This window comes from Tauraco erythrolophus, chromosome Z (genome assembly GCF_009769465.1).
Source record: "Tauraco erythrolophus isolate bTauEry1 chromosome Z, bTauEry1.pri, whole genome shotgun sequence".
In the NCBI taxonomy this organism is placed as follows: Eukaryota; Metazoa; Chordata; class Aves; order Musophagiformes; family Musophagidae; genus Tauraco; species Tauraco erythrolophus.
The window spans coordinates 31,175,551-31,201,314 of NC_141496.1; the positions used below are offsets into that span (position 1 = coordinate 31,175,551).

The window sequence follows — 25,764 nt, forward strand, 5'->3', positions numbered from 1 at the left end:
AAAAGAGTCCATAATTACCCTCTCCCCTTAAGCTATATGAAAGAACAAATGGACAGCAGAAGAGGGAAATGCTAAGTACAGAATAAGGCATAAGTGAAATGAATTGAAAATTTCAAAACAAAACATAGGCTCAATTCTTATGTTTCAGGAAGAAGAATTCCAGGCAGGGAAGAGGGAAAATCACCTTCATTTTCCTCTTACAAATTATTATATGGGTACTGCTTTTACTTTGGAGGTATGGAGACTAAAGAGCAAGTCATATTCTATTCTTCAGATGTACCATTTATTTTAAAGACATGGATGTTCCTTGTCACACTGACTATTTAAGCAACATATCCAAAGTTGAAACAGAATCTTCCCTACCCAAGGTTTAAGAATGAAGGGGTGGTTACTAATTTTGTTCTGTTTCTTGTTTTAAAAGCCTATGTTACATCTGGAAAATCGGTTAAAGTACGTCAACTTTTGCCTTATATTTTCATACAGATCCTAACCACCACCTGACAGAAGTATCAAAACATAGTTATTTTAATCAAAGTTCATTATTTACGTATTCTTTTTTAATATAAGACAAAAACTGAATTTAACAATACTTTTCTCCTTTCTTTTGCTAGGTGATAATTACTGAAGAATGATACTTATCATTCGCCATATAAACACCTGGGTGTCCTTGACCTCAAACCAAAGCTACATCATGTACTGCAGGGAATCACATCAAGCCGAATTTTTTCATACTCCACAAACAGCTTTCACTAAACTTCACATAAGTAAAGAAAAGAAGGTAAGATCCATTCATGTATCTTACTTGGACTACTCCACTGGGGTTGACTGTGATCATGGTACATATCCCACGGAACGCTGAATCCTTTTCCTCATTGTCTCTTATGTTTCGCAGAGAGGTGCACCTGGCAAGTTGGAGAGCAAAACTTAGCTAACTCTATCACTTTTTCTTCAATCAAGTCAACACTAGATGACAGTATTTGATGGAATAAGTCACACGAATAAGATGATCTGAAACGTTATTTTGAATACTTAGGAAAACACTTGTTGCACAAAGTCTTTAGAAGCGTATTACCATTAGGCATCATGTCCAGAATCTTGTTCTCTTGTTGCATTATATGCAGTTAAAAAGTGTGACCTGTATTCCATTAAATACAAGAGAAACATGTATCTAAAATATTTATAGAAACTATCATTATTAGAAGCGGAACATATACTATTATCACAGTATGAATTATGTCAGATACCACTTACAGAACAGTTATTTAATTTTTACAGCAGCAAGCAAGCTATTTTATACATAACGAATCTATAAACATATATTCCTTACAGCAATTCAAGCCTCAGACTGAATTTTAAGTAAAGTAAGGCACTGTTTAAACTTTATAGTATTTGCATGCATTGTATTATCATTCTGGTGGATTTTAAAATGCTCTTTCGTAGTCAAGCTTTAACACAGCAAGCATGTGACAATCTTATCCCATGCATAAATTAGTCGTTAGCCACAACATAAAGAATACATGACGGTGCTACTAAAAACTCACAAACCTGATAGGACAAGATTAGTCACATGGTTGGCAATGATTAAGGATTGAGATTTTGTAACCAACTGAAAATATATCTAAAAGTGAGATAGAGAGAAGAAAGAAAGAGAGTGAAGAAAAATGAATTAAAAAAAAAGATTGAATAATACACACCAGGGTCTTATAAACTGCTGTAGCATGGGGGCCACCTCTTGAGGACAAACGTAACCAAGACGACCAATTGTTATTGCTAAGGTAACGCAATCACGGTTATACACCACCAAACGCCAACCAAGACATGAGCAAATGAGGGGGGAGGAGAAAAAATAAAGAAAAACAACAAATAACTCAGAAACAGAAACCAACAGAATCTGTGTATGATAATAAACATAAGATTTCACCAGTGCTGTTTATTACCACCCCCTAAATAAGAGGCAGCAACATACATGGTATACTCTCCAGGGTAAAAGAAAAATTAAAGAAGTAAATGAGAGAACACCAAAAACACAATTCAAAAATCCAAAGGCTCTCTGATGCAAGCAGTCATTCTGCCCTCTTCAGAGTAACCTCTCACAGTAAATTTACCTAACATACATACTGAAGTTTTTATTCAAATGTACTATTATGGATACTCCCGATACAAAGAAATTAAGCATTTTCAGTTTTATTATCAAGTATTTTAAACATTTTTTTTTTCAATATTTAGAATTCAAGATTTAAACAGATCTACTCTATCAGTAAAGATACATTTATGAACACTTTTTACATGAAAAATACTGTGGTCTATCTAAAGACACTACATAGACAAAATGCTTCTCAAAAAGCACCAAATATTTGTCGTCTTCATAATCTTAAAGTGAATTTTATTTAAAGTGGTTGCTAACTCACAGCAACTGACTGCAGAAAATTGATTCTTTAATCCTAATATTTCTCCTGTTCATAAAAGACCTCCTCACAGAAGTTGTATGAGAACCTGACTTCTAATACGAATGCATAAGGACACATAAAAAGCAAAATTGCTTCATCACATGACTAGGTAGTTCGGTCCTTTGTTCTGAGGGCCAGACTAAAGAAAATATCATGATGCACTTGTGTTTTAATGGTGTTTGCTCAACTCACAAAAGATTAATCTTTAGAAAAAGGAGAGGGTGGGAAATAATGTATCAGGATTACTTGAAGCAAAATACATGAATAATACCAAAATCCAGCAGATCTATATGAAGCAGAGAAAGGAAACCTATGTTCAAGGACATACTATGCAACACTCTAATTAACAGGCATTTGTGAACAGTTTCATGAAACATGCAATAAAGCAGATGATGCTTTCTCCAGTAAAAGTTTGGTGTGGGATATACTAGCGGTTTGAAACACTCACTGCATGAAAGCTGCAGCTCACACTGTTTTCAGCAGATCTAATTTACAAAACTACATTTGAAGTCCTACTTTCAAATGAAAATACACTTTTAAATTTTACCTGTAAATTCTCCCAGCTACAGTCTGTAAAATGAATAGTAATCTCTGTCGAAGCTCTACTTTTTGGCATGTATTTGTTACTGTCTATGGAATTACTTTTACTCAAGGTAGGTCTTACGTTTCCATAAAAGTGTTTTGATAGCTCATTACACAGCAAGCTAAAGCAGAAAACATTACTATTCTTGCCCATACTAGTGGCATGCAGCACAATATCCCACAACAAACTTATAAGTACACCACACTCAACATTTATTTGCAGTTATGCATCCACATTTAAAGTAACTATTCAGAGAATAAATAAAAAAAAACCAAAAACGTGTCAATGTTTGGATGCTTCCAAAAATTCTCTAACAACAATGGAAGCAAACATTTAAGTACTGGATGCCTCTCAGTTACAGGTATTACATATCCATCAGAGCAAAGGAAGCGGGTCAGGGCAGGAGTAAAGAAAATGTATATTGCTATGCTATTCCGTGGTATGTTTCACAACAAGTAGGTATTTGCTCCAAAATTACGTTTTCAAAAAGTAGTACCTAGAATATGCCAGAGAACTAGGTAATTTTTCCTTCAAGTTCACCTTCCATACTAAACGGTGGTAGGGCGGCAGAGAAAGTGCAGCAGCTTTTAAGTTTGGAGAATACCAGAGGAGAAATACAGATTGAAAATCTCTCTCCAATTTATCTCTTGGTTAGCTCAAAAACTGTAACTGTACCACTGAATTTGAATCATTTTCAATCATGTCAGGTGTAATGACTAGACTGTCATTTTCTTACAAGACAGTTTTCAAATAGAAAAAAAAAAAAAAAAAGATTCTCAATTATCAAAATAGTGAACCAGAAACCTATCACATCATTAACAAAGTTTTGGTGAAGTATGGAAGGTGCTCTTCATACCAGAACATGCTCTCTATAAATGCAAAAGAAACAAGCCTCAGAAGTTCCAATTGAGTAAGGCATTTGGGGGTTGCTCCCAATTTGGAAGGCAAAGCTGTGGGCCAGAACATAAAACATGCATGCCATTGTTAGAATTCTTTTCAGAAATTTGTTATCAAGTGACCAAGTAATAGAAGTTATACATAATTTCAGTTATCTTGTGGTAAAACTGCCATCACAGATCTAGATTTTTGTGCGTGATATTACAAGCTTATCTTAAAATAAAAAAAGAGTGAATTTTTTGTAAATTCAAAAAGAGTTCATTATTTGTTTTATGTATGCCAATTATATTTGTTTCAAACACTAGACATATATATACAGTACACGTGTAAGGACATGCATCTATTAAAATCAGTATGAACTAAGTCTTTAAGTGTTACTGCATACATTTGTCATATTAAATACGTAAATAAAACTGGAAGAATACTTAATTAACAGATGATAAATAAATATAATAAATGTTATAAAAGTAAAAAAGCAGTAACTAAGAATCTAGATATATGATAGATGGTTTCCTGCAAGACTGAGACTTGTAAGAGCTTCTGCAAAACAGAGTTGCTTTTGCTTATAAAAGCCAAATACATAGCAATAAAATCAGTTTTGGTGTGGTGCCCTTATGCAATTTTTTTAGATCATTATAAAAAAAATCTCTAATTCCCTTCACCATGTATGGTTCAGTTTTTGGGTACCTGTGTTCTCTAACAACGTCTTTGGTGTGTTGGGTCTGTTAATTATTTCTACAAGCTGGTGCAACACCATTGGAATATAAGGCTGCATCTCGATACCTGAAACAGCCAAAAAAAAGATTCAGAAGAAAATGCCATTAATAGACATAACCTAAATAGATTGGGTACATTAAACTTATTAACAAGGATAAGAATCTCAAATCTAATTTAAATTTTAACATCAAAGTATCACACAAAAAAAACCCAACCCACAACCAAAAAGCACACCAACAAACCATGCTAAATGCGAAGAGATTCAAAGAAAAAAAAATTAATCTTACCCATCTGGATGGAGATTTCTCCAATTGCCCAGGTGGCATTGTTACACACAGAAATGAATTCCGGATTTAGGTTGGTTCCCAAAATTGGCATGAAATCAGCTAGAAAGAACAACATTTTAAAATCTTATCACACAACACAACTGTCTTGTCCCATTACTGTAAGATCACGGGGTGAAGGGGGAAGAAGTTCTTTAAAAAAATCATTTAAGCCTATTTATAAGCTTGGAAAGCGTTACACAAATTAACAAAAGCTGTATTTCTGCTATATATCACATAACATGTATTTTAGAACCTAAGCAGATCTTCAAATTATGATTCTAAAATCATGTTTCTAATAGGCTTTATCTAACTCTAGAAACAAACTTTTTCTCCCCTTCCCTTGCTGGGGCTGGGGAAAGAGAGGAAAAGGAGAGAAGAAAAAAACACAGCTACAAGTGCTTATAGTTTTATAATATAGTTGAACAACCCTCAAATCACCTGGATAGCTATGTATTCAGCTATGCTTGAAAAAACAATGAAGCCTAGAAGACAATCACATCTTTGATTAAATTTTAAGAAAAAAGAAGTCACAAAGATAGATTATAATATCTGCCAAATAAATTTTAAATTCCAAGCCTATTCAAGCATTCATTTTGCAAGTTAAGTGTATCTCAAGAGTATCCGCGGGAAGAGACAGCAAATATCATGGAAGCATATAACTGATGCTACTTCCCTACTGAAATTAAAAACAAAGCGAAAAAACAAACCAAAACCTACCCTCTAGCCAAGTTTTCTACTTTATCTCTCTCTCTCTCTCTCAAATTTTGTGTAACAATAGAGTCTAGTAGAACAAAAAAAGCTATAATTTATCAAAAAAGCTATAAATTTATCAAAACAAGCAACTCTTCTAAGTGAAGTCTAAGTACATCTGTTTTGTTGTATTCCAGCACAACACGTAGCTTGTTACATTATAAATTAAAGGACAAAAATGAACTTTTGCACTGTCTACAAAAATAAGAATGTCTTTTATACATGCAATTCAAAGGAGAAAAGACTACAGAACCTTGCTGGTAAAGGAAAATGAAAACTTACACCACCATGAAAAGGCAATCCACACAATAGGAAGCTTAACAATGCCTAAATCAGCCTCTTACCAGTTTGTAAAACAAGTTAGTTGTTTAATATGTAAAAGAAACATACCAATGCAAGGCTTAACATGCTGAAAACACGCCTTTGTCAGATCACCTAGCAACGCAAAAGAACTCTGCCGTACCTCAGGCATTTTATCCTAAAGAGAGGAAGAGAAAAATGGTAATTCTAGAAGTGTTTCTGATTCTCTTAAGAAAAAAAATCCTTGGATCAAACAGGTTACTCAACTCACCTGCATGCATTGGTACATTAGTGTCAGGATATTGCTGCGAGCCACTAGCTGTTCTATGTTGCCTCCAAGTCCTTCAGCTAAACCACTGAGTAGATCAAGAGCCACAATCATGAAATCTTTATCTGGAGCCTCATATTGGTCTGGCTGAGCATTATGCAACTGCAACAAATAAACAATGCATTTTCAAAATGAGTACTAGATTTTCTCAGGGGTGTGCATAAAAAAAGTTTCAGAACTGTAGCTTCATTTAGATATTCAATGGTTATCCTACAAATCTCCCTGCAAACCCATAACATCACATAGTTAATACACTGGTTCAAGGAGATACTCTCAAAACATTGGAATAGCAATAGGAAAAATACCATGGCTTGTGCAAGGGTCTTCTGCACCAGATTTACACAACGCTGGTACACAGGTTCACAGTATGGAAGAAAGCCAGATTGCAAGGCAGTAGCAACTGACGACAGGCACTGGAAATGAAAAAAAAAAACCAACATAAAAAACCCCCCAGTCACTACCCTTCCTCACATCCTTTAACTGCCTTCTACTTGGGAGAGGTAAATTAAAACATATTAGCATTTTAAGTTTACCGACATGTAACTGATAAGTAAACACAACCTAAAAAGGCAGTACCAACTAGCTGAGCCAAGGCAACTATCATATGTATGCCAGCCGAGAAAATTTCTCACGAGCAGCATTTTCTTACAGGTAGCCAAGAAAGTGCATAGAAAACCAGGTAGATAATTCATAGAATGATGAAATAGTTTGAGTTGGAAGGGACCTTTAAAGGGACCTAAAAGTCCACTCCTCTTGCAGTAAGCAGGGACATCTTCCACTAGATCAAGTTGCTCAGAACCCTGTGCAACCTGATCTTGAATGCTTCCAGGGATGAGGCATCCACCAACTGTCTGGGCAACCTGTTCCAGTGTTTCATCACCCTCATCATAAAAAATTTCTTCCAAGTCTGTCTCTCTTTCTTGTAGGCCCCCTTTAAGCACTCAAGGCCCAATAAGGTCTCCCTGGAGCCTTCTCTTCTTCAAGCTGAACAACCCAAACTCTCTCAGCCTTTCTTCATAGGAGAAGCCCACTGATCATTTTTGTTGCCCTCCTCTGGACCCGCTTGCAACAGGTCCATGTCTTTCCTGTACTGAGGACTCAAGAGCTAGATGCAGTACTCCAGGTGGTGTCTCACCAGAGTGGAGCAGAGGGGCAGAATCACCTCCCTGGACCAGCTGGTCATGCTTCTTTTATGGAGCTCAGCATACAGTAGGCTTTCTGGGCTTACATCCAGCTTTTCATTCACCAGTACCCCAAAGTCCTTCTCCACAGGGCTGCTCTCAATCCCTTCATCCCTCAGCCTGTACTGATACCAGTGGTTGCCCGGACCCATGTGCACAACCTTGCACTTGGCCTTGTTGAACTTCATGAGGTTCACATGGGCCCACTTCTTCAGCTTGTCTGGATCCCTCTGGATGGCATCCCATCCTTCAGGCAGCCAACCACACCACTCAGCTTGATGTCGTCTGCAAACTTGCTGAGGGTGCACTTGATCCCACTATGTCACTGATGAAGACATTAAACAGTACTGGTCCCAATACAGACCCCTGAGGGACATCACTTCTCACTGATCTTCATCTGGACATTGAGCTGTGGATCACTATCCTCTGGATGCAACCATCCAACCAAGTCCTCATCCACCAAACAGTCCACCCATCATATCCATCTCTCCAGTTTAGAGAGAAGGATGTTGTTGGGGACCATGTTAAAAGCCTTAAAGAAGTCTACATAGATGACATCCGTAGCCCTTCTCTTGTCCACTGATGTAGTCACTCTGGCATAGGCCACTAGGTTGGTCAGGCAGGACTTGCCCATGGTGAAGTCATGCTGATGTCTCGAATCACGTCTTCCATGTGCCTTAGCATAGAATCATAGAATTTCTAGGCTGGAAAAGACCTTAGGGATCATCCAGTCCAACTGTCCCTAATCCCCCATTAAACCATATCCCTAAGCAGTTCATCCACCCTTTTCTTAAACACATCCAGGGATAGGGACTCAACCACCTCCCTGGGCAGCCTATTCCAGTGGCTGACAACCCTTTCAGAGAAGAAACTCTTTCTAACATCCAACCTGAACCTCCCCTGACTAAGCTTATACCCATTTCCTCTTGTCCTATCACCCATCACTAATGTAAAGAGCCCTTTCCCCACTTCGCCACCATCCCTTCTCAAGTACTTGTAGGCCATAATCAGGTCTCCCCTCAGCCTCCTCTTCTTTAGGCTAAACAGCCCAATTCCCTCAGCCGCTAAGGAGGATAGCTAAGGAGGACAGCTTCTAGGAGGATCTGTTCCATGATCTTCCTAGGCACAGAGGTGAGGCTGACAGGTCAGTAATTCCCAGGTCCTCCTTTCTACTCTTTTTAACAATGGGTGTAATGTTTCCCTTTTTCCAGTCACCAGGGACTTCACCTGACTGCCATGACCTTTCAAATATCATGGAGAGTGTGTCGGCCACTACATCAGCCAATTTCCTCAGGACTCTGGGATGCACCTCGTCAGGTCCCACAGACTTGTGGATGTTCAGGTTCCTCAGGTAGTCATGAACTTGATCTTCTCTTGCACTGGGAGGGACTTTGCTCCCCCAGTCCCTGCTTTGTGGTCTACCCACTTGAGAGACGTGGGAAGAGAGGTTGCCAGTGAAAACTGAGGCAAAGAAGGTGTAGAGCACCTCAGCCTTCTCCTTGTCCATTGCCACCAGTTTGCCAGTCATTTCATTGGGTGGTACACTTTCTCTGACCTTCCTTTTCTGGCTGACATACCTCTAGAAGCCCTTCTTATTATGCTTTGTGTCCCTTGCCAAGTTCAGCTCCAGCCACACCCTGGTCTTCCTGACTCCATCCCCACACAACTGGGCAGTGTCCCTATACTCCTCCCAGGATACCTGCCCCTGCTTCCTCTGCCTCTGCATTTTCTTCTTGCCCTTTAGTTTGACCAGGAGGTCTTTACTCAGCCATGCTGGTCTCTTGCCTTCCTTGCCTGATTTCTTACACCTGGGGATCAAGAGCTCTTGCACTGTGTGGAAAGCGTCCTTAAACATCTGCCAGCTCTGTGCTGCTCTCTTTGTCCCTGAGGGCAGTTTCCCAGGGGGTCCTATTGACCAATTCCTTGAACAGCTGAAATTTTGCTTTCCTAAAATTCAGGGTCCTGACTTTACTCTTTGCTTGACCCATATCCCTCAGGACTGCAAACTGCACCAGTGTGTGACCACTGTAGCCCAGGCTGCCTCCAATCTTGACGTCACCAATTAGCTCACTTGCGTTGGCGACCACCAGGTCCAGTATCACAGCCCCTCTGGTAGGGCTGTCTATTACCTGGCTTAGGAAGTTATCCTCAATGCCCTCCAGGAGTCTCCTGGATTGCCTACAGCTCACTGTGCTACTTTTCCAGCAGATGTCAGGGTGGTTGAAGTTCCCCAGCAGGAAGAGAGCCTGCGAGTGTGATGCTTCCTGTAGCTGTAGTAAGAAGGCTTCATCAATAGGCTCCCCTTGATCCGGCGGCCTGTAGTAGCACCAACCACAAGGTTTTCTTTGTTGCCTCAGTCTCTAATTGTTACCCAAAAGCTTTCAACCTGCTCATGTCTATTCTTCAGAGACAGTTCTTCACACTCTATCCATTTCTTGATGTAGAAGGCACCACCTCCACCTCTCCTTCCTCGCCTGTCCCTTCTAAACGGCCTGTAGCCATCGATAGCTGCACTCCAGTCATGGCATTTGTCCCACCAAGTTTCAGTCATAATGGCAACTAGGTCGTAGCTTTCTAGCAGCAAGGTGGCTTCCAACTCCTCCTGTTTGTTGCCCATACTGTGGGTACTGGTGTAGAGGCACTTGAGCTGAGCTGTCGGTGTTCTTAGAGAAACACTCCTTAGTACCTTTGAGGTATTTCACTGGCGATTCAGCCAGCTCTTACCCTAAGCTTCAGTATCTTGACCGTGTGCAAGCCCTAACATTACCCAAGAGTTAAGAAACTAATTTTTCTAGAGGTGTTTTCCTGCTTCACACTCAGTACCAGGAAGAGAATACGTGGTCTGGTTCATACCTTCAGCTTGTCTGACAATAGTTTTAATGAAGAGACAAAGGGAGAGCAAGGAGAGAAAAGACAAGAATAAAAGGAGGATGGAACCTTTTTTTTTCCTAAAAGAATTTCATCAAGAAAACCACTTCAGAATGGCAAAAAAAAAATCTAAAAGATTTCTGCTAAACCTGATGACATTTCCTCAGTCACAAGATTTTCTTACTGCATTCAGAATATTTTCTCCATAATGGGAAATACTTAACACTGTCAGCTTTTATAGTCGTTCTTCCTAGTAGGAGCATCTTTAGTAGAAAGTGTAGTTCCTAAAATAAGGTGAATAAAAATATTCAAATTTTAGCATTTACCTCTAATAAAGGGAAGAGATCTTTATCTTCATCCTTCAACATGTTCCACTTCTGGATTAAGGGAGGCATTAGCATCTGAATATATTCCTGTTTAGGATGAAAATGCATCAGCTGCTGAAACACTTCATTGCATACTATTTTATTTCAAAGCTAGAAAATGGATGTATTAAGAGTTGATATGTACCCTGCTTTTTTAGCAAAAAACCCGGAATGACTGTAACTCAATCATTGTTACCTGTAAATATTTAGTGTTACCAGACCTACACCGAAATACCAGTATTTCTGTTCTATAACATGTAAAGCACACTACAAAAACCAATGAACCAGTTTTTCAGTTATGATGAGTGCTTCTACAGAACATAAGTTATACTCACTGGTTTATTTAGATGGTGTCCTACAGAATCTGCTAGAGTTCCAATAGCATCATAAAGAATGAGCAGGTTTTTATGCTGGTATTTACTAAATGCGAAGACCAAAGTGTCAAGTATATATGCAAGATAAGGAACAAGCTCTGTACAAGCCTCCTCTTCTAGAGTAGCAAAGGCACTGAAGAACAAAAGAACAGGTCAGTTAGTGTCTTGGAGAACACAAAACAAGATGACCCCCAAATGTCACACTACCTATTTCTGTTTAAACATAAAGCTGTATTTAGTCCTCAAATTCATCCAAGGTATGTTTTCAAAATAGTACTACTGAGATAAACTCGATCTATGTTGATTAAATAAGTAAGGATTCAGCAATTTGTTCATTGTGATTAGCAAAATTAAGAAAATATTGCTGTAAAACCCACTATGCACACGCAAGAAGCCCCCACTGAGAAAAGCGCTATTGTACACAAGTTACAATATACTAACTGAAATAGTAGGAGCCATAACAAAAGCTTAAGTTAAAAATGGCCCACTATCTTTAATGTATGCTATAGCTGCACTTAGAAGCCCTAGTGCTGTTGTACCAGTACAATGCCAACATCAGCCTCTACTCTCAGCAGTTCGCTACATAGAAAAACAGATACAGAAAGACACGGAAAACTAAAAGCAAAGACAGGGGATGAACTAAAGCACACATCATGTCATCATGGAAACTTTTCAGGTTGCGTGTCAAGTGTTTGAACATCAGCATGAAAAAAACCCCCACCCAAAACAAACAAAAAAGCCTCTGTACATCAGACATGTTGCTTCAGATAAACATTAGGGAAAATATTATGAGCTGTTGAAGATTTACTGGCATAGCTTGTGTCAACAAGATTATTATTAGCCTGTTCTTCCACTAAAAACACAGGCATCACCCCTTCCAGTGAATAATCTCCTACTGGTGTGCTACCAAATACAGAAATGGCTTTTTCTTAAGACAATGCAACTGTGAACACTTAGTGGCTAGCACTCTTATTTTATTTTATTTATTTTTTTTATTACATTATTATGAAGTATTCTTTCAGAAAGGTATACAACATGAGTAGGAAAACATGTTTCAGTGAAGTATCTTATGGGGGGGTATCACCACTAACTAAAGGAGAATTTTCTCAATATACAGAAATGAGCATTAGACATTTGCTGTGATATATAAGTCAGTGATGAAAACATACAGTATCCTATGACCAATTTTCTTAGTCTTTTACTTCTTACTAAGTACATTCCATTAAACTCATTGTATCTGTTCTCAGACAAGGATACATCTACCACTTTTGCGCAAAGCTTAGCACAAGAGCTCTGACCTCAGCCTTGCCCTTTGGCACTACTGGTATTTGGGGGGTGGGGAATCATAACAACAATAATGATAATAAAAAAAATATTGCACGTTTCAAGTTCAGAATACAATCCGATGCAGATCTAACTGTTTTATGAAGAAATCTTCTTGGCAGTCTGCTGTGTACATTCATGCCACATGCAAACTTACAAGTAAAAGCTTTATTTGACGAACTTTCTGCACAAGAGTTGCACCCACTCCCGTTTCATTAATGAGGTGTTCATTAATGAAGCCATTAATTTATTTATTTAAAAAAAAAATATGAGCAGGCAAGGGGGAGAAGGGAATCTTATCTCCCAGGATCTCCCTTCAAGAGAAAGTCCATGTCCCTTGAAATAACGATAACCCAAATGTTTTGGTAATCTTGAGCTAAATATAAACACCATTAGTAATCCAATGATAGGATAGTTATCCATTGCAATCAGTATTCACTTTGTTCATAGGCATATTAAAAAAGGCCAGATTTCTGTTCAATGAAACATCATATATTGAAAATAAACAAGTGTCACAAACACATGATTTCTTTTACTAAAATAAATTATACCGTTTAGCGATTCATATACACTCTGAAAACCAAATGGACGAGAGAAATACAAACTAACTTTTTTCATGTATGTTATTACAACTTGGAGTAATCAGTGACTACTCCAGAAGAAGCTGCATCTACTTCAATTTAGAAGAGAAAGAAATACATTAAAAGCTAGAAATGGAGTCATGCATTCATTGAAAAAGGGATTAAAATAGTTTCCTATGAAAAAATGGTGTCATGAATAGTGCTTTTTGCTTAAGCTTTGGCTTACCTGCAGGCAGCTTCTTGTACTCTCTTGTTGCTATCCAGGATACGCTTCAGCAACTCAGTCATTAATGGCTTCAAGTATGTGTCTGGGGGTTGACTAACTACCCAGTGTGCATAGCGACTAAGAGTCCAGCATGTAATGGAGCGCACAAGAGCCTTTTTGTCGGAGAGGCACTGAATAAGGTGAGGGATCAGCTCAGGAAGATATGGAATCATACCCTGCATGCAGCCTAGAAGGAAAGATACAGCTATTGCAGTTCCAGACTTAACAAAAAGTTCTATTCATTTCTGTTTCCTAGAAGGGACGTATTTTCATCCTTCATCCTGTAGGAATACATTTTAACAATATACAAAGCGAGTCTACCTAATTTATATTAAGTCCTAAAAAGAAACCTTACATAATAATTAAAATCCCCAATTAAACTTACATTCATTTAAACGACATTTCTACTTGAGTGCTTCCCCAATCTCCAGAAATTCTGCTTTATTAAATGAAGTATGGCAAGTACATCCAAATGAGTTTATAAAGCTTGGAGGTCCTATGTTAATCTACTCACAGTAATCAAGACAAGTAGAAAAAAACTTGGTCTTGACAACGAATCATCACATCATTAAAAAGGATTCCTTAAGAAATTTAAATTTCTTATTTTCTCCTAATATCATACAAATACTGACCAGCAATAAAAGCTACACATTTCAGGTCAGCAAGGGCAGTAATACACTGAAATTTGCCAGAAATACTAACTTTTACCTTGCTTGACTTGAAATCAAAGCCAACAATTAAGTTTTCTAGTAAAAAAGATAAAAGTATGTTCACTAGGCACTGTGGGAAAAGAAAGATAATCCAGGCGTGGACCCAAATGTATTTCTTCAGCTTGCAAAAGGGACAGAGATGCTGGAAATATAGTCAAAAAGCCCAGCAAGACTGTGAGTAAGTACAAAGGAATGGAAGTTATTGTATTTAAACTGGAGAGCCATCCATAAAAAGCAGCTCAGGGAACTGACATCACAGGAGAGGTCTTCTCCATTTCTGAAAACACTTGAATTAAAAGTAGGGCTCAAATTTATTAAATATTCCTCTCCTATGAAATCAAGATAGTATATTATGACAGACCAATAAATGTATGACACAGAGTTAAGAAAGAGAAAAATAAAAGAAATTATCTAAGCTATTTAGCCTTCAAACATGCATAGATTTGAAAATGAAAAGTTAAATAACTGCAGTCACCAGTTAGTAGATGTAGAGATTAATCATCAAAACCAAACTAGCTAAGGACATCTACTTGTTTGCATAAGTAAATTCACCTGGAAGGAATCACAGAGCTGCTTTAGAATAAACAAAAAATTCAGCAACCTGATATTCACTGCTGCCTTACCTTCAGCAATTGCTCCAAGAACAAGGATACCAGATTCTTTAACTACCCATTCGGGATGGAAGAGCAACTCCTTTAAAAGGGGCAAGATGTGTGGCAGAAGTTCATCACGAAATACATTGGCTAGGACATCTAGAGCAGCAGCAGAACATTTTCCTGAGGGGAATTAACAGTGTTAATCTCTGCTTATTATGCAAGTAGTTGTAGATAGGCAATATCATCCTCATTTTAACTTTGAGCTGTCAGTGGAGTCTCAGGGCATTAGGAAGAAAGATACCTCCATTTCATTACAGTACACAGCGTGCTCTGTTGCAAAGCCACGGCTCTTAGAAAGGCAGTTTTGCAGCACTTAAATAGCCACTAAAAGGACTTACACATTGGGCATATTAAAACACTTAGGGACAGGAATCACACCAGTATACTGCAACATTATATCACTGCATGATTTCAGGATGGTGTAACACTAAGGAAGAGGGAAGGTCTGCCATGTGAATTTAACATATTGGAGAAACTAAGACAAGAGAAATAGCCTAAAAATACCAGCATTTGACTCAAAAGAAAATGCTCAAACATGATCCATATCTCAAAGTAAAAAAAAAAAAAAAAAAAAAAAAAAAAAAAGGCAAAATCATCCAACTCTAGAGACTGAAAGGAATTTCCTGGGCTCTGCTCTGAGCTTTTACCTTACGCCTATTCTGTGATGCACCAATATGAACACCTCAAAATTTGTTTGGAAGTTTTAATCCCATGTTTTTAGCAAACAAAAGCTCATAAAGAAAAATCAGGAACAACTTTAAAACGAGATTCAGAAAGCCTTACTCTGTTCTTCTGCTGTGCTGTTATGTCTAGAAAAAAATAGTGCTAAGGTGGTTTTATAAAGAATGCTCGTATTACAGAATTTATACTGCTCTTTTTGCTTATTATGATCTCAGTTCCTTCTTAACCTGCCATAAAGGATCCGACTCGTCTCATTAGTAAGTAATGCTGCTGATCATCAGGCTGTGCTGATACTTCCTCTCTGTTCAAACTGGAAGTCAAATCTAGAACACTGGATAAGAAACAGGGTACACAATTCTGATTTTCAGATAATCCAAATTCTCTCAAGTCCAGATAACATATGTCAATACAGATTTCTTAACTTTTCTGCTCTTTCTCTTTCAGGCCACCAGTCCTGGACAACTTTAGCTTCCTCATCATCTTAATCAAAACTGTGGACCACAGGGCACTCTGTCATTTCAGCTGTCTTTTTCATAAAAAACGTATTTAATTCTGCAATCTCTATAAACAGCAGTGACAAGAACAGCATTATGAGTCTAAAACTCTACTTTTTTTAAAAAAAACTTTATGTAAACAAGCAAATTTGCACTTATATTTTCTCCTAAAACTATAGCAGAATAATAAGAACAATAATAATAATAATAACAATAATTCAGATATGTCTCAAAATTGTTTGACCATGTCCCAGTTTTAGCTGGGACTGGGTTAGCTCTTCTTTTTAGCAGCTAGAAGAGCTCCGTGTTTTGGTTTTACTCAGAGGCTCGCTCTGAGAAGAATGCTGATAGCAAGTTGATGTTTGTGGTTGGACGTGAAACTCCACGGACTTTTCAGTGTGCCGGACTGCAGAAGCACGGCGGGATAAGGGGGGAGCATAGTTGGGACAAGGGGGACACGATTCCCCTTGTGATTTGTGGTGAAACTTAAGATTGAGGGCCAAACTGGCCAATTAGTATTCCATATCATGCAGTGTCATGCCCAGTATAAAAGTGAGGGTCAGCCGGACAGAAGGGCTTTTGTGCTTTGGCTCTTTCGCCACTTTTGTTCTTTTGCACTTGCTGCGCTTTTGCTCTATTGCCTTTTTTTTTTTTCTTTCTTTTTTTCTCTCTCCCAGTACTCCCACTCTCGGAGTACTCTCTCTCTCTCTGCCCCTCTCTATTTTGGAGCCTCGCGTTCGTCCGGGATTGCAGCTTTGGGACAAGACGGGCTTCGCATACGAGGGGGTGGTGAGCACCTACACTGTGTATTAAATCATCTGTATTAAATTGTTCTTATCTCAACCCACGGGTTTCCCGTTTATCCTTTAATTCTCTCCCTCATTCCTGGGGGTGGGGGAGGGGGAGTGACCGGCTGTGTGTGGGATTCGGCCTAACCCACGACAGACCATAAGCTTCAAGGTACATTCACCTGTTGTGAAAAGTCAGAACCTTGGAAGAAAAAAACGTATGGGGATGTGTCCGAATCTCAAACATTATTCCACAATGAGGCTGTTTGCAAAGTATATTTAAGTCAGGTATGTCAGAACTTCGCTAGCTGTATCCTATCACTGAGCTTAAAAATCAGTTTGTGGTGTTTTCATTCCTTATCACATGGCCTATGGTAAGGCCCTATGACCCGTACAGAGGCCATCAGAACTGTAGTGTCCTCACAGCTATCTCCTCTCTTCACAGCTAAGGTACTACATTCTGGTCAGATGCAAACTCCTAACATCGAAAAGAACTACCAGTAATGGCCCTCAGTAGCAGCATGTTCACATAGGGAAAAAAACCAAACTGAAACAAAACACACAAGCCAATTTTAGAGGGCAGACTCAAGTGAAAGAAAGCACTACTAAGCCTCCTCCAGCTCTCAATGTGTCAGTGGTTTGTTGTTTTGTGTTTGGTTGGATTTTTTTTTTTCCAAACTGAAGTTAGGTGGTATAAGAATTTTAATTCTACAAGATAATAAAATCAAAGTCCAAAAGTTCTGATGAATTGCATCCAGTTAATGTTTGTAGCTCGATCTGCTAAATTCAAAACAAGAAACAAGCTTACAGACAGCTGGCTTTTGCCAATACAGTCACACAGTCAAAGTGTCATCTGAAAGACGTCCCCTCCACCTCATCTCCAGATAATGTCAGCAGATAGTTCTTTTTGTATTCAAAAGCAAAGTCCTATGCACAAAGTCGTCCTTTTACTGTGGTTCTTGTATTATGCAAGTAGCTCTATTTTAAATCATTTTACGCATTACTTTGACATACTTAAATTCCAGTCAGAAATAGTATCATCATCATCAAGTTCATCATCATCATCGTCATCATCTTCAATACCATCTTCTTCATGTTGCTGAGCCACTGTCCGTGAACGATGAAAACGAGGTCTTATGTCCTGTTCACTATCTGGAATAGCTTCGTCTTCTTCAACATCCCCCTGTCATCAAAATGTTTTATCAGATAAAGTAGTCCAATGATATTGGTCAAGGAAGTTAAGAATGTAGTTTTAGTTCAATATTTTACAAGCCTAGAAAGGATTCACATCCCATTCGTGCTGTCCAGCTAACAAAAATGCTGTTGTTCCTGCATTCTGCTGCTGCATTTACCAGAAAAACAACAGGAAGATAGAAGCAAGAGAGGTAAGCTCATGCACACAGAATCCTTCTTGTTATGAAATTACTCTTGACAGGAATGAAATACAAAGAAGAAGTGATAAGAGAAATTCTAGTACACAGACAAATTCTAAAATGCAGTGATGGAAAAAGCCATGTATTCAGTCTAGAAGGCATTGGAACTGATTGTGACCCCTTTTTTTTTAGGCTGCATTGTTGCAGTAGTTCATGGGTAACAGTACCCCTGCTCTGCTTAAATTGGGTGGGAAGGGAGTGGGGCAAAGAAGGAAAGCCTGCAGATTATTTTCCAACAAACATGGCAGCAGTTGCATTTAGTATTGGGAAAAGCGCACTTTGGCCTGGAAAGCTAATTCTCCATTGAACAGATGGTAGGCCAGATGTGCCCACTCCGATCTGAATCATTCTGAGCTATAGGTCAGAAGCTAACCAGATATTCTTAGACAGTAAGAGAAACTGATGCTTACCTTCAACAGAATAATATCGATCTCTGAATATTTCATACCATTCACCAGCACAGGTATCAGCCTACAAAGAAATATTGATACATGTCAAAATAACACATAACAAAGCAACTCAGTTTTCAGTTACCTGGGCCATAACATTGGTTGTAACCCTCATCCCTCCAATCCCCCCCAAAAAACCCACCTTATCCTGATAACAAAAGCTAGTACCTAAACCAAGCTCCATGTCATAAGGTTGATCCATATTTCATAATCTGTAAAAGTGTTAATAGCAAGTTACAAACTTTTAACTAGAAGTAGCCAGATGGCACAAATGAGTTTTAAACTTTAACAACCAGATATTCTTCCATATGATGTATTTATTTTGAAGTACCTTTCAGAAATTAAGTCTAAAGGTTTTCGGTGAGAATTCAAACTCCCATAATATGCATAATAAACAAGCTGGCTCTCACCAACAGTTCCTGTCACTTTATTTACTTGTGGCTGAAGACTACCTTACTGCTCTAAGAGATGGAAGTCTAACTACACTAAGCCCTCCTATCCTTTTGTGATTACTTCAGTAGGACAAGTCTCCAACACTGCAGAGATCTTGACTAATCTGTTTCAGGATTTACTTTGTTATTAAACTGGTTATTGCTATGGGACTCCAATTGTACAGATGTATAGCTAAAAAAAAGTACTAAAGGAAAAAGTCAAACACCTCACATAAAACCACATTCTCCATTAAAAAAAAGCAAAACAAAATCCAAAAAACATTAGCTTGATTTGTCTTGTAATACATATTTTAATAATGACCACGGACTGACCCAATACCAGTGACAGACTCAATCTCCCTATATTCTGCAGCTGAGGAGTGCTGTTTTTGAAGGTACCTGGCCAGCAATAATATTCATGCATTTCAATGGCACATTACCTTCTGAACTTTGAATGAAGCAATAGTAAGTACACACATTATCATCAATTCATTGGTATTTCTGCAGCATACTTCATGAAGTATGCAGGAGCTATGTATTTTATTAGAAAGCCTACAGGAGCAAAATGCAACAAGATGTTAGACACCACATGAATAGGTCTTTAGAAGATCTTGTCCCACTTTTAATTTAATATAAAAAAAATTTAAGATTATCATCAAGTACTAGCAAACTCACACAGCTCCCTAGTCAAACCAACTAGGATTCACCAACAAATAAGTTGCTTTCAACAAATATGACACTGAAATGTAACACTACTCTTATTTTCTTTTCTAGAAATTTAAAGGTTTTTTTTCTTTAAAAAAAAAAATTGAGTATGATGCTGTTAAAGTGCCAATGTTCATATAGGCCAAAAGTGGTTTAATACTAGTAGTTGCTAGTTATAAACTACTAGTTAATAACTACTGTTATTCTCAGCATAAACATGATGTGTGTTGGGAAGGGGGTGAGTAGACTTAACTGTGCTACCATTCTTTTGCCTTTTGGACTACAAGAGTAGGAATTAAGTAAAACCATTTTAAAACTTAAAAATGATTTCTTGTAACATTGGTTCTCCTGTTTTTAGCTCTTATTCCTCCACTGCTACAATAGGTGTTTTAATATCATAGAATGGTTAGGGATGGAAGGGACCTTAAAGATCATCTAATTCCAACCCCCCTGCCATGGGCAGGGAAACCCTCAACTACACCAGGTTGCCCAAAGCCTCATCCAACCTGGCCTTGAACACTGCCAGGGATGGGGCATCCACAACTTCTCTGGGCAACCTGTTCCAGTGCCTCACCACCCTCATTGTAAAAAATTTCTTTCTTATCTCTAATCTAAATCTGCCCTCCTTCAGTTTAAATCCATTGCCCCTTGTCCTATCACTACACGCCCTTGTAAAAAGTCCCTCTCCAGCCTTCCTGTAGGCCCCCTTTAAGTACTGGAAAGCTGCAATAAGATCACCCCAGAGCCTTCTCATCTCCAGGCTGAACAGCCCCAACTCTCTCAGCCTGTCTTCATAGCAGAGGTGCTCCAGCCCTCAGATCATCTTTGTGGCCCTCCTCTGGACTCGTTCCAGTAGCTCCATGTCCTTCTTATGTTGGGGACTCCAGAGCCGAACACAGTATTCCAGGTGGGGTCTCACAAGAGCAGAGTAGAGGGGCAGAATCACTTCCCTCGACCTACTGGCCATGCTCCTTTTGATACAGCCCAGGATACGACTTGCTTTCTGGGCTGTCAGCGCACATTGCCAGCTCATATTGAGCTTCTCATCCACCAGCACTCCCAAGTCCTCTTCCTCAGGGCTGCTCTCGATCCATTCTCCGCCCAGCCTGTACTTGTGCATGGGATTGCCCTGACCCACGTGCAGGACTGTGCACTTGGCCTTGTTGAACTTCATATCAATTCTCTACTTTCTAATTGCTTATGAAAACTGAAACTTTGCTGATTCTTTTAAAATTGCTTCACATCTATGATGCTCATTTTTGCTGAGAAGAATGCATCTCTCCTGTCTGTCATTCTGTTCTTTCACTCAAGATCTTGAGAGAACTGCCCTAGTAATTTCTAAAACCTTCCATGCGTATACAAAGACAGAGCATGCATTTACTGGAAACAGTGACGAGTACATTCCTACACTGAGGAGTACATTTCCTATTGCAAGACTTCAGATCAGTCCAGAAAAAGTTACAAGCACTATTGCAAACATGCAGATGCTTACATCTCGAACAGGGATATTAATTCCCATTCAATCAAAGAGCTGTATTTTGAGGCATAGGATAACTTTTGAAACTTAAAAAGTAGTTTAAGTTTCAAAAACTATTATCAGGCTGTAGAAGTATATAGGAACACATTGTACATGCTTTCTTCAAGTTTACATTGCAATAGTAATTGATAGAAAATTGATTCCTAAACCTAAGCAATGTCATGCTGTTTTGTTATGTACTTCATAAAACAGGGAACCCTCTGCACGACTACCCACACAGAAGCACTGCACAGAGATGCCTGTATCAACAGTAGTCAAGACAACGCGTTCGCAGTACACCAGACATGACAGGTAATGTCATGTGGAGATGTTTGTTTGAGCCTAAGCACACATTAGCACATCTTTGCATCCATGTGAAGCTCAACAGTCTGTTAAGCTGGAGGTAAAGCACCACAGTGACACAGTGTAGGTTGCTTCTGGAGGTCAGTGGGTCTGAAATCCTCAGAAGTCTTTTCAATGAACCCTGCGCTAGAGCTGTTTTTACTGTGTACAAGAACTAGCTACAGGAAAATTCTTCTAAGCATACTGCAAGCTAGACACAGTCTCTGTAATGGTAACCAGGAACGAATCACCTGAAGTTTAAAGATGACTATTTCAAAATGAATAGAAGTTGTACTTCTTAATACTTACTTAGTAAGATGCCGACATAACACATCCTTACAGATTGGCTGTTCAGCCAAAGTCAGCCAAAACTCACAAGCCTCCAAAGCCACGTTTTCATCTTGGTCCTGAGTCCTTTGAAGCATGTACTACGAAACATAAAAATAAGTTACTTGTATAAGACAGAAGTTTTAAGTATCCAGAACAAGCTACCAACATCGCAAAGTGTGTGTGCAAAACCAGACTATGCTACCATAGCAATTTTGTTTCTTTAGGGTGAGGGGAAAACACAGACTTAAGAGACTACTTAAGGCTATCATGAGAATAAAGCTAAGAGACTTCTTTTTAATGCTAGATGATTCAGATTCTAAATTTCTTCACTGCTTACATGAGACCATTATTACCAAGTAACTGCAGAGATTCAAGATAATAAGCAGCAGTTTCTGGTGAATAGGGTTTTTTTTTTTTATTTTTAACTCCTTTGCAGCTTTGAATAAAAAGGTACAACTATACCCTTAAAAAGGTGGAAATACTTTTTATTTCCAGTACCATAGAAAAGCTTCCCTTCCAAATCTTGATTACCTGACAGGATGTAATTAAGTAGAACTCATATCAGGGAGGGGGAGGGGGGAAGTCTCACATTTTTCTAGCATGAATGGTAATTCAGAGATTCGGTATCAACTCTTTAAGCTTGTTATTAAAATTTAATCCTTTTTCAACCAAAAATAACCAAATGCCTGTATAAACAAAAAGCTTAAGTAGACTATTGCTACATCAGTTGCTTATACAAAACTGCCAAAACAATTCAGGAAAGACTCTCGCAACTTCCAAATAGTAATTTCTGCATTCTTTCATGCCAGCTCTTATTTCTGAAACAGTTGGTCCTTCCATTCATTTTAGAAAACCTCATGGAAGGTTTCAGCAGCAGCTGAACCTCATGCACCTACCTTTCCTCATATATTGATTTAGAGCAAAAGAAATCCCTCTTCAGTTGCTTCAGAATACCATTTTATTCTCAAAATTAAATAGAATAGGGGGATTCTTATTATCCTTATGCACTTCTGGGATGCAAGACTTGCCATGAATGGCGCCCCTGCCTACAGAATTGCACTAGATCACAAGCTTTTCCTAAAGATTTACTACTGTGATTAAGAACGCATAGTAACAGAAATACTGGTCTATTCTGAATTGTCAACAGATTGCAGCTCAGAAAAGCTGAAAAATGTCCTACTCATTGCAAGCAAGGCTTCCTTAATGCACCTTCAGTTAAGAGATTTGGCATTTTTCCCTAGAGGAGTTGAAAATCCCCTATTTTGTTGTAAATTTGTTATTTGTCAGGAAGACAAAAAGTAATCTTGTTTGAAGATGCCCCTGACACGGTCGTTTCCTCTTTAAGTATTCATTGTAAGTATTATACTAGATGCTCCATGAAGTTAGGCAGCAGTATACTGAAAAGGCCACTTACGCTCAGTGGTGTAAGATGGCATACACACAGCTTGGAAATCATAGCAAAAATAGTGACCCTAGTAACAAGGCAAAATGTGGGAAGGGTATTTGAACGCGTTTTTTTTTATATCATCATGCCAAATTTTAATAAGCACTGTTAATGATAAGCTATAAAGTTCAGTAGAACTTTAGGCAAACAGTTGCTTTGTCACAATAAATTACGAAATAGCATGGGAAGATTATTCAGTAGTTTTGTGTACTCTACAACATAAACAATGTTGTGTTAGTCTTGTTAAGTCAAACCATCAAAAAAACAATACTGGGATACACAAAGTATTGAGAAGAACACATTGTCTGAGCTGTAAGACATGTCCTTATCTGAAGAAAGCAACAGAATGCAAAAGTCAGCATTTCTACTGAGAAAGATCTTAGGAGCCAAGTGTTTGGACAAATATGTTCTGCGAGCATACAAGTGGAATCTAATAACTAAAATGTTACACTGGTTTACTCCTGACATATCTTATTATCAAGTTCTCAGACACACACAAAAAAAAAGAAAAAAATCCGCTTTTGCTCACTGGGTACTACATACTCAAAAAATCCAGTGAAATCCAAACTCGCCATTCCTGTATGCTCCAAGGATTTGGCAAGAAAACGTAAACCCGTATGCTTCATTCAAAAGCACGATGCCCGCCAAGACCTTCTTAGAATCACTAACGGATCATTGATATTCTTAACTACTTTAAAAGTGATTCTCCATAAACAAAAAGAATATTATGTAGATACAAGCATCTCTCTTAACATTATCTTCACTTAAAGCAGACAGCAGCATCCAGCTTGAAGACATTAAAATCTCAAAGGTGCAAAACCTGGCTCATTTGAATGGTGAACAATACTCAGTTCAAATACAGTCAGACAGTCAGTGCAAATTACTTTTGCACATACCAGATATACAGAACTGGGGAAATCAGTAACAGTACACAGTAGTCCCAAAACTGAAAAAAAAAAAAAATCTAAACTTTCTGTTACAGAACAAAAAATCATTACTACGTCTTCTGAAGAGAGGAAGTCTAGAAATAGTTTTCTCAACAGCAAAATACCAGATACAATGACAATACAATCTTGGATCTTTTTCTGTTGGCGACATCATTTCTACCTACAAAGTCCAGAAGCTCCTTACTGATCTTAGGAGGATGAATATCCAGAGAAGTTATCACTTGTTCAATATCATTTCCAAAGCTTTATTCTGTCTCAAAAAAAAAGTACCTCTCAATCAACCAAACAAAAAAAGCCCACCACCAAGTACCAACAATCCTTGCTTGTGCTTTCTTACATGAGAACATGACTGCCAAGACTGGTGTCATGGCATTTCTGACAACATAAAGGAAGACTAGACAGCAGGCCAAGGCTGTCAAATGTCACCTCAGTTTTATGCATCTCTAATGCCTACGTACAGAAGTGAAAAAAACTTAACATCTTCTTTGTGTTGTCTGGACATAGTCCTTATGGAATTTGACATGGGGTTATGACCCATTTGTCCACATGAAATCTGCATGAGAAACATTAGGATCTTAGCTATATTTCTCGTCTGGCAAGTAGCATATGTAAACACTACCTAGAAACTGCCAATATTTCCCACAAATGTGGAAATTACTCACAGCTCAAACAGCTCAGCAGACAAAAAAAAGAGAGCTGACCAGTCCACTGGTAGACAAGTCTGCGCTAATCTAGACTGGTGTAGGAACTATCAAACGACATTAACCTCTACAACCGAATACAATGGGAGGCAACGTACTTAGTAGCTCAAAGAGCATCTCAGCTATATAAAAATGCCTTACTCTTGTTATGGTCAACACTTCCAAAAAGTGACAGCTTTAAGGTGTAAACTGTAGCAATATCAGCACTAGCACTAGATTGTTAACATGATTTTCTCGCTTCGGGTCAAGCAATGCCTGGCTGCTCCATAGCATAGCGGATCCCAGCCAGTTCAGGATCAATTAACTTAATGCAGAATAAACAACTGCTGTATGCATTGCCTCTCAAATACAACATCCAGTTGGCAATCAGCTAAGAAGAAAGTTTCGCAATCTCAGTCTTGAAGGAAAATGAAGAGTAGGCAAGTGCAAGAGTAACATACCTGTTCTGGTGAATGCTTTTAATTTGTTATTATTTCTGCAACTCCAAACAGGTTTTTCAGCATGCAGTTTGGGAAATGAGACTCACCTCAACTATACTAATCATATGAGGAAGCAGGCGATCCATCCGAACTTCCAGCAACATTACCAGAGCACGGCAAACATTTTTGCGTACTTCAGGCTCTTCATCCCCAGCGAGCGCAAAAAGATTCTGTTGGAAAATAGTACCAGTTGAAAAGCCTCAGTTCATCTAGTTCAACTTGTATTTAAACTGACATTACTGGCAAACTAAAGTCTGCAAATATGTACTTCTGTACTCTCCCATCCCACACCTCAGAATACCATTTTATTTCTTAAAGACATATGGTTTAGCAAACGAACTCTTCAGACTCTC

General features: G+C 38.5%; 1 protein-coding gene across 1 annotated transcript in view; it reads right to left on the bottom strand.

Annotated features, from left to right (window-relative positions):
- The window catches only part of TNPO1 (transportin 1), a 69,926-nt gene that overhangs the window by 8,885 nt on the left and 35,277 nt on the right, over positions 1 to 25,764 (bottom strand). The window contains exons 7-21 of the mRNA XM_086628661.1: positions 25,459 to 25,581; positions 21,820 to 21,938; positions 18,478 to 18,538; positions 17,649 to 17,817; positions 14,639 to 14,791; positions 13,267 to 13,492; positions 11,098 to 11,269; positions 10,724 to 10,810; positions 6,654 to 6,761; positions 6,292 to 6,450; positions 6,111 to 6,198; positions 4,932 to 5,030; positions 4,615 to 4,710; positions 1,695 to 1,770; positions 803 to 902 (exon numbers count right to left, since the gene is read on the bottom strand). Of these exons, the coding sequence (XP_086484787.1) occupies positions 803 to 902; positions 1,695 to 1,770; positions 4,615 to 4,710; positions 4,932 to 5,030; positions 6,111 to 6,198; positions 6,292 to 6,450; positions 6,654 to 6,761; positions 10,724 to 10,810; positions 11,098 to 11,269; positions 13,267 to 13,492; positions 14,639 to 14,791; positions 17,649 to 17,817; positions 18,478 to 18,538; positions 21,820 to 21,938; positions 25,459 to 25,581 (1,836 nt within the window). The remainder of the gene's footprint in view (positions 1 to 802; positions 903 to 1,694; positions 1,771 to 4,614; positions 4,711 to 4,931; positions 5,031 to 6,110; positions 6,199 to 6,291; positions 6,451 to 6,653; positions 6,762 to 10,723; positions 10,811 to 11,097; positions 11,270 to 13,266; positions 13,493 to 14,638; positions 14,792 to 17,648; positions 17,818 to 18,477; positions 18,539 to 21,819; positions 21,939 to 25,458; positions 25,582 to 25,764) is intronic.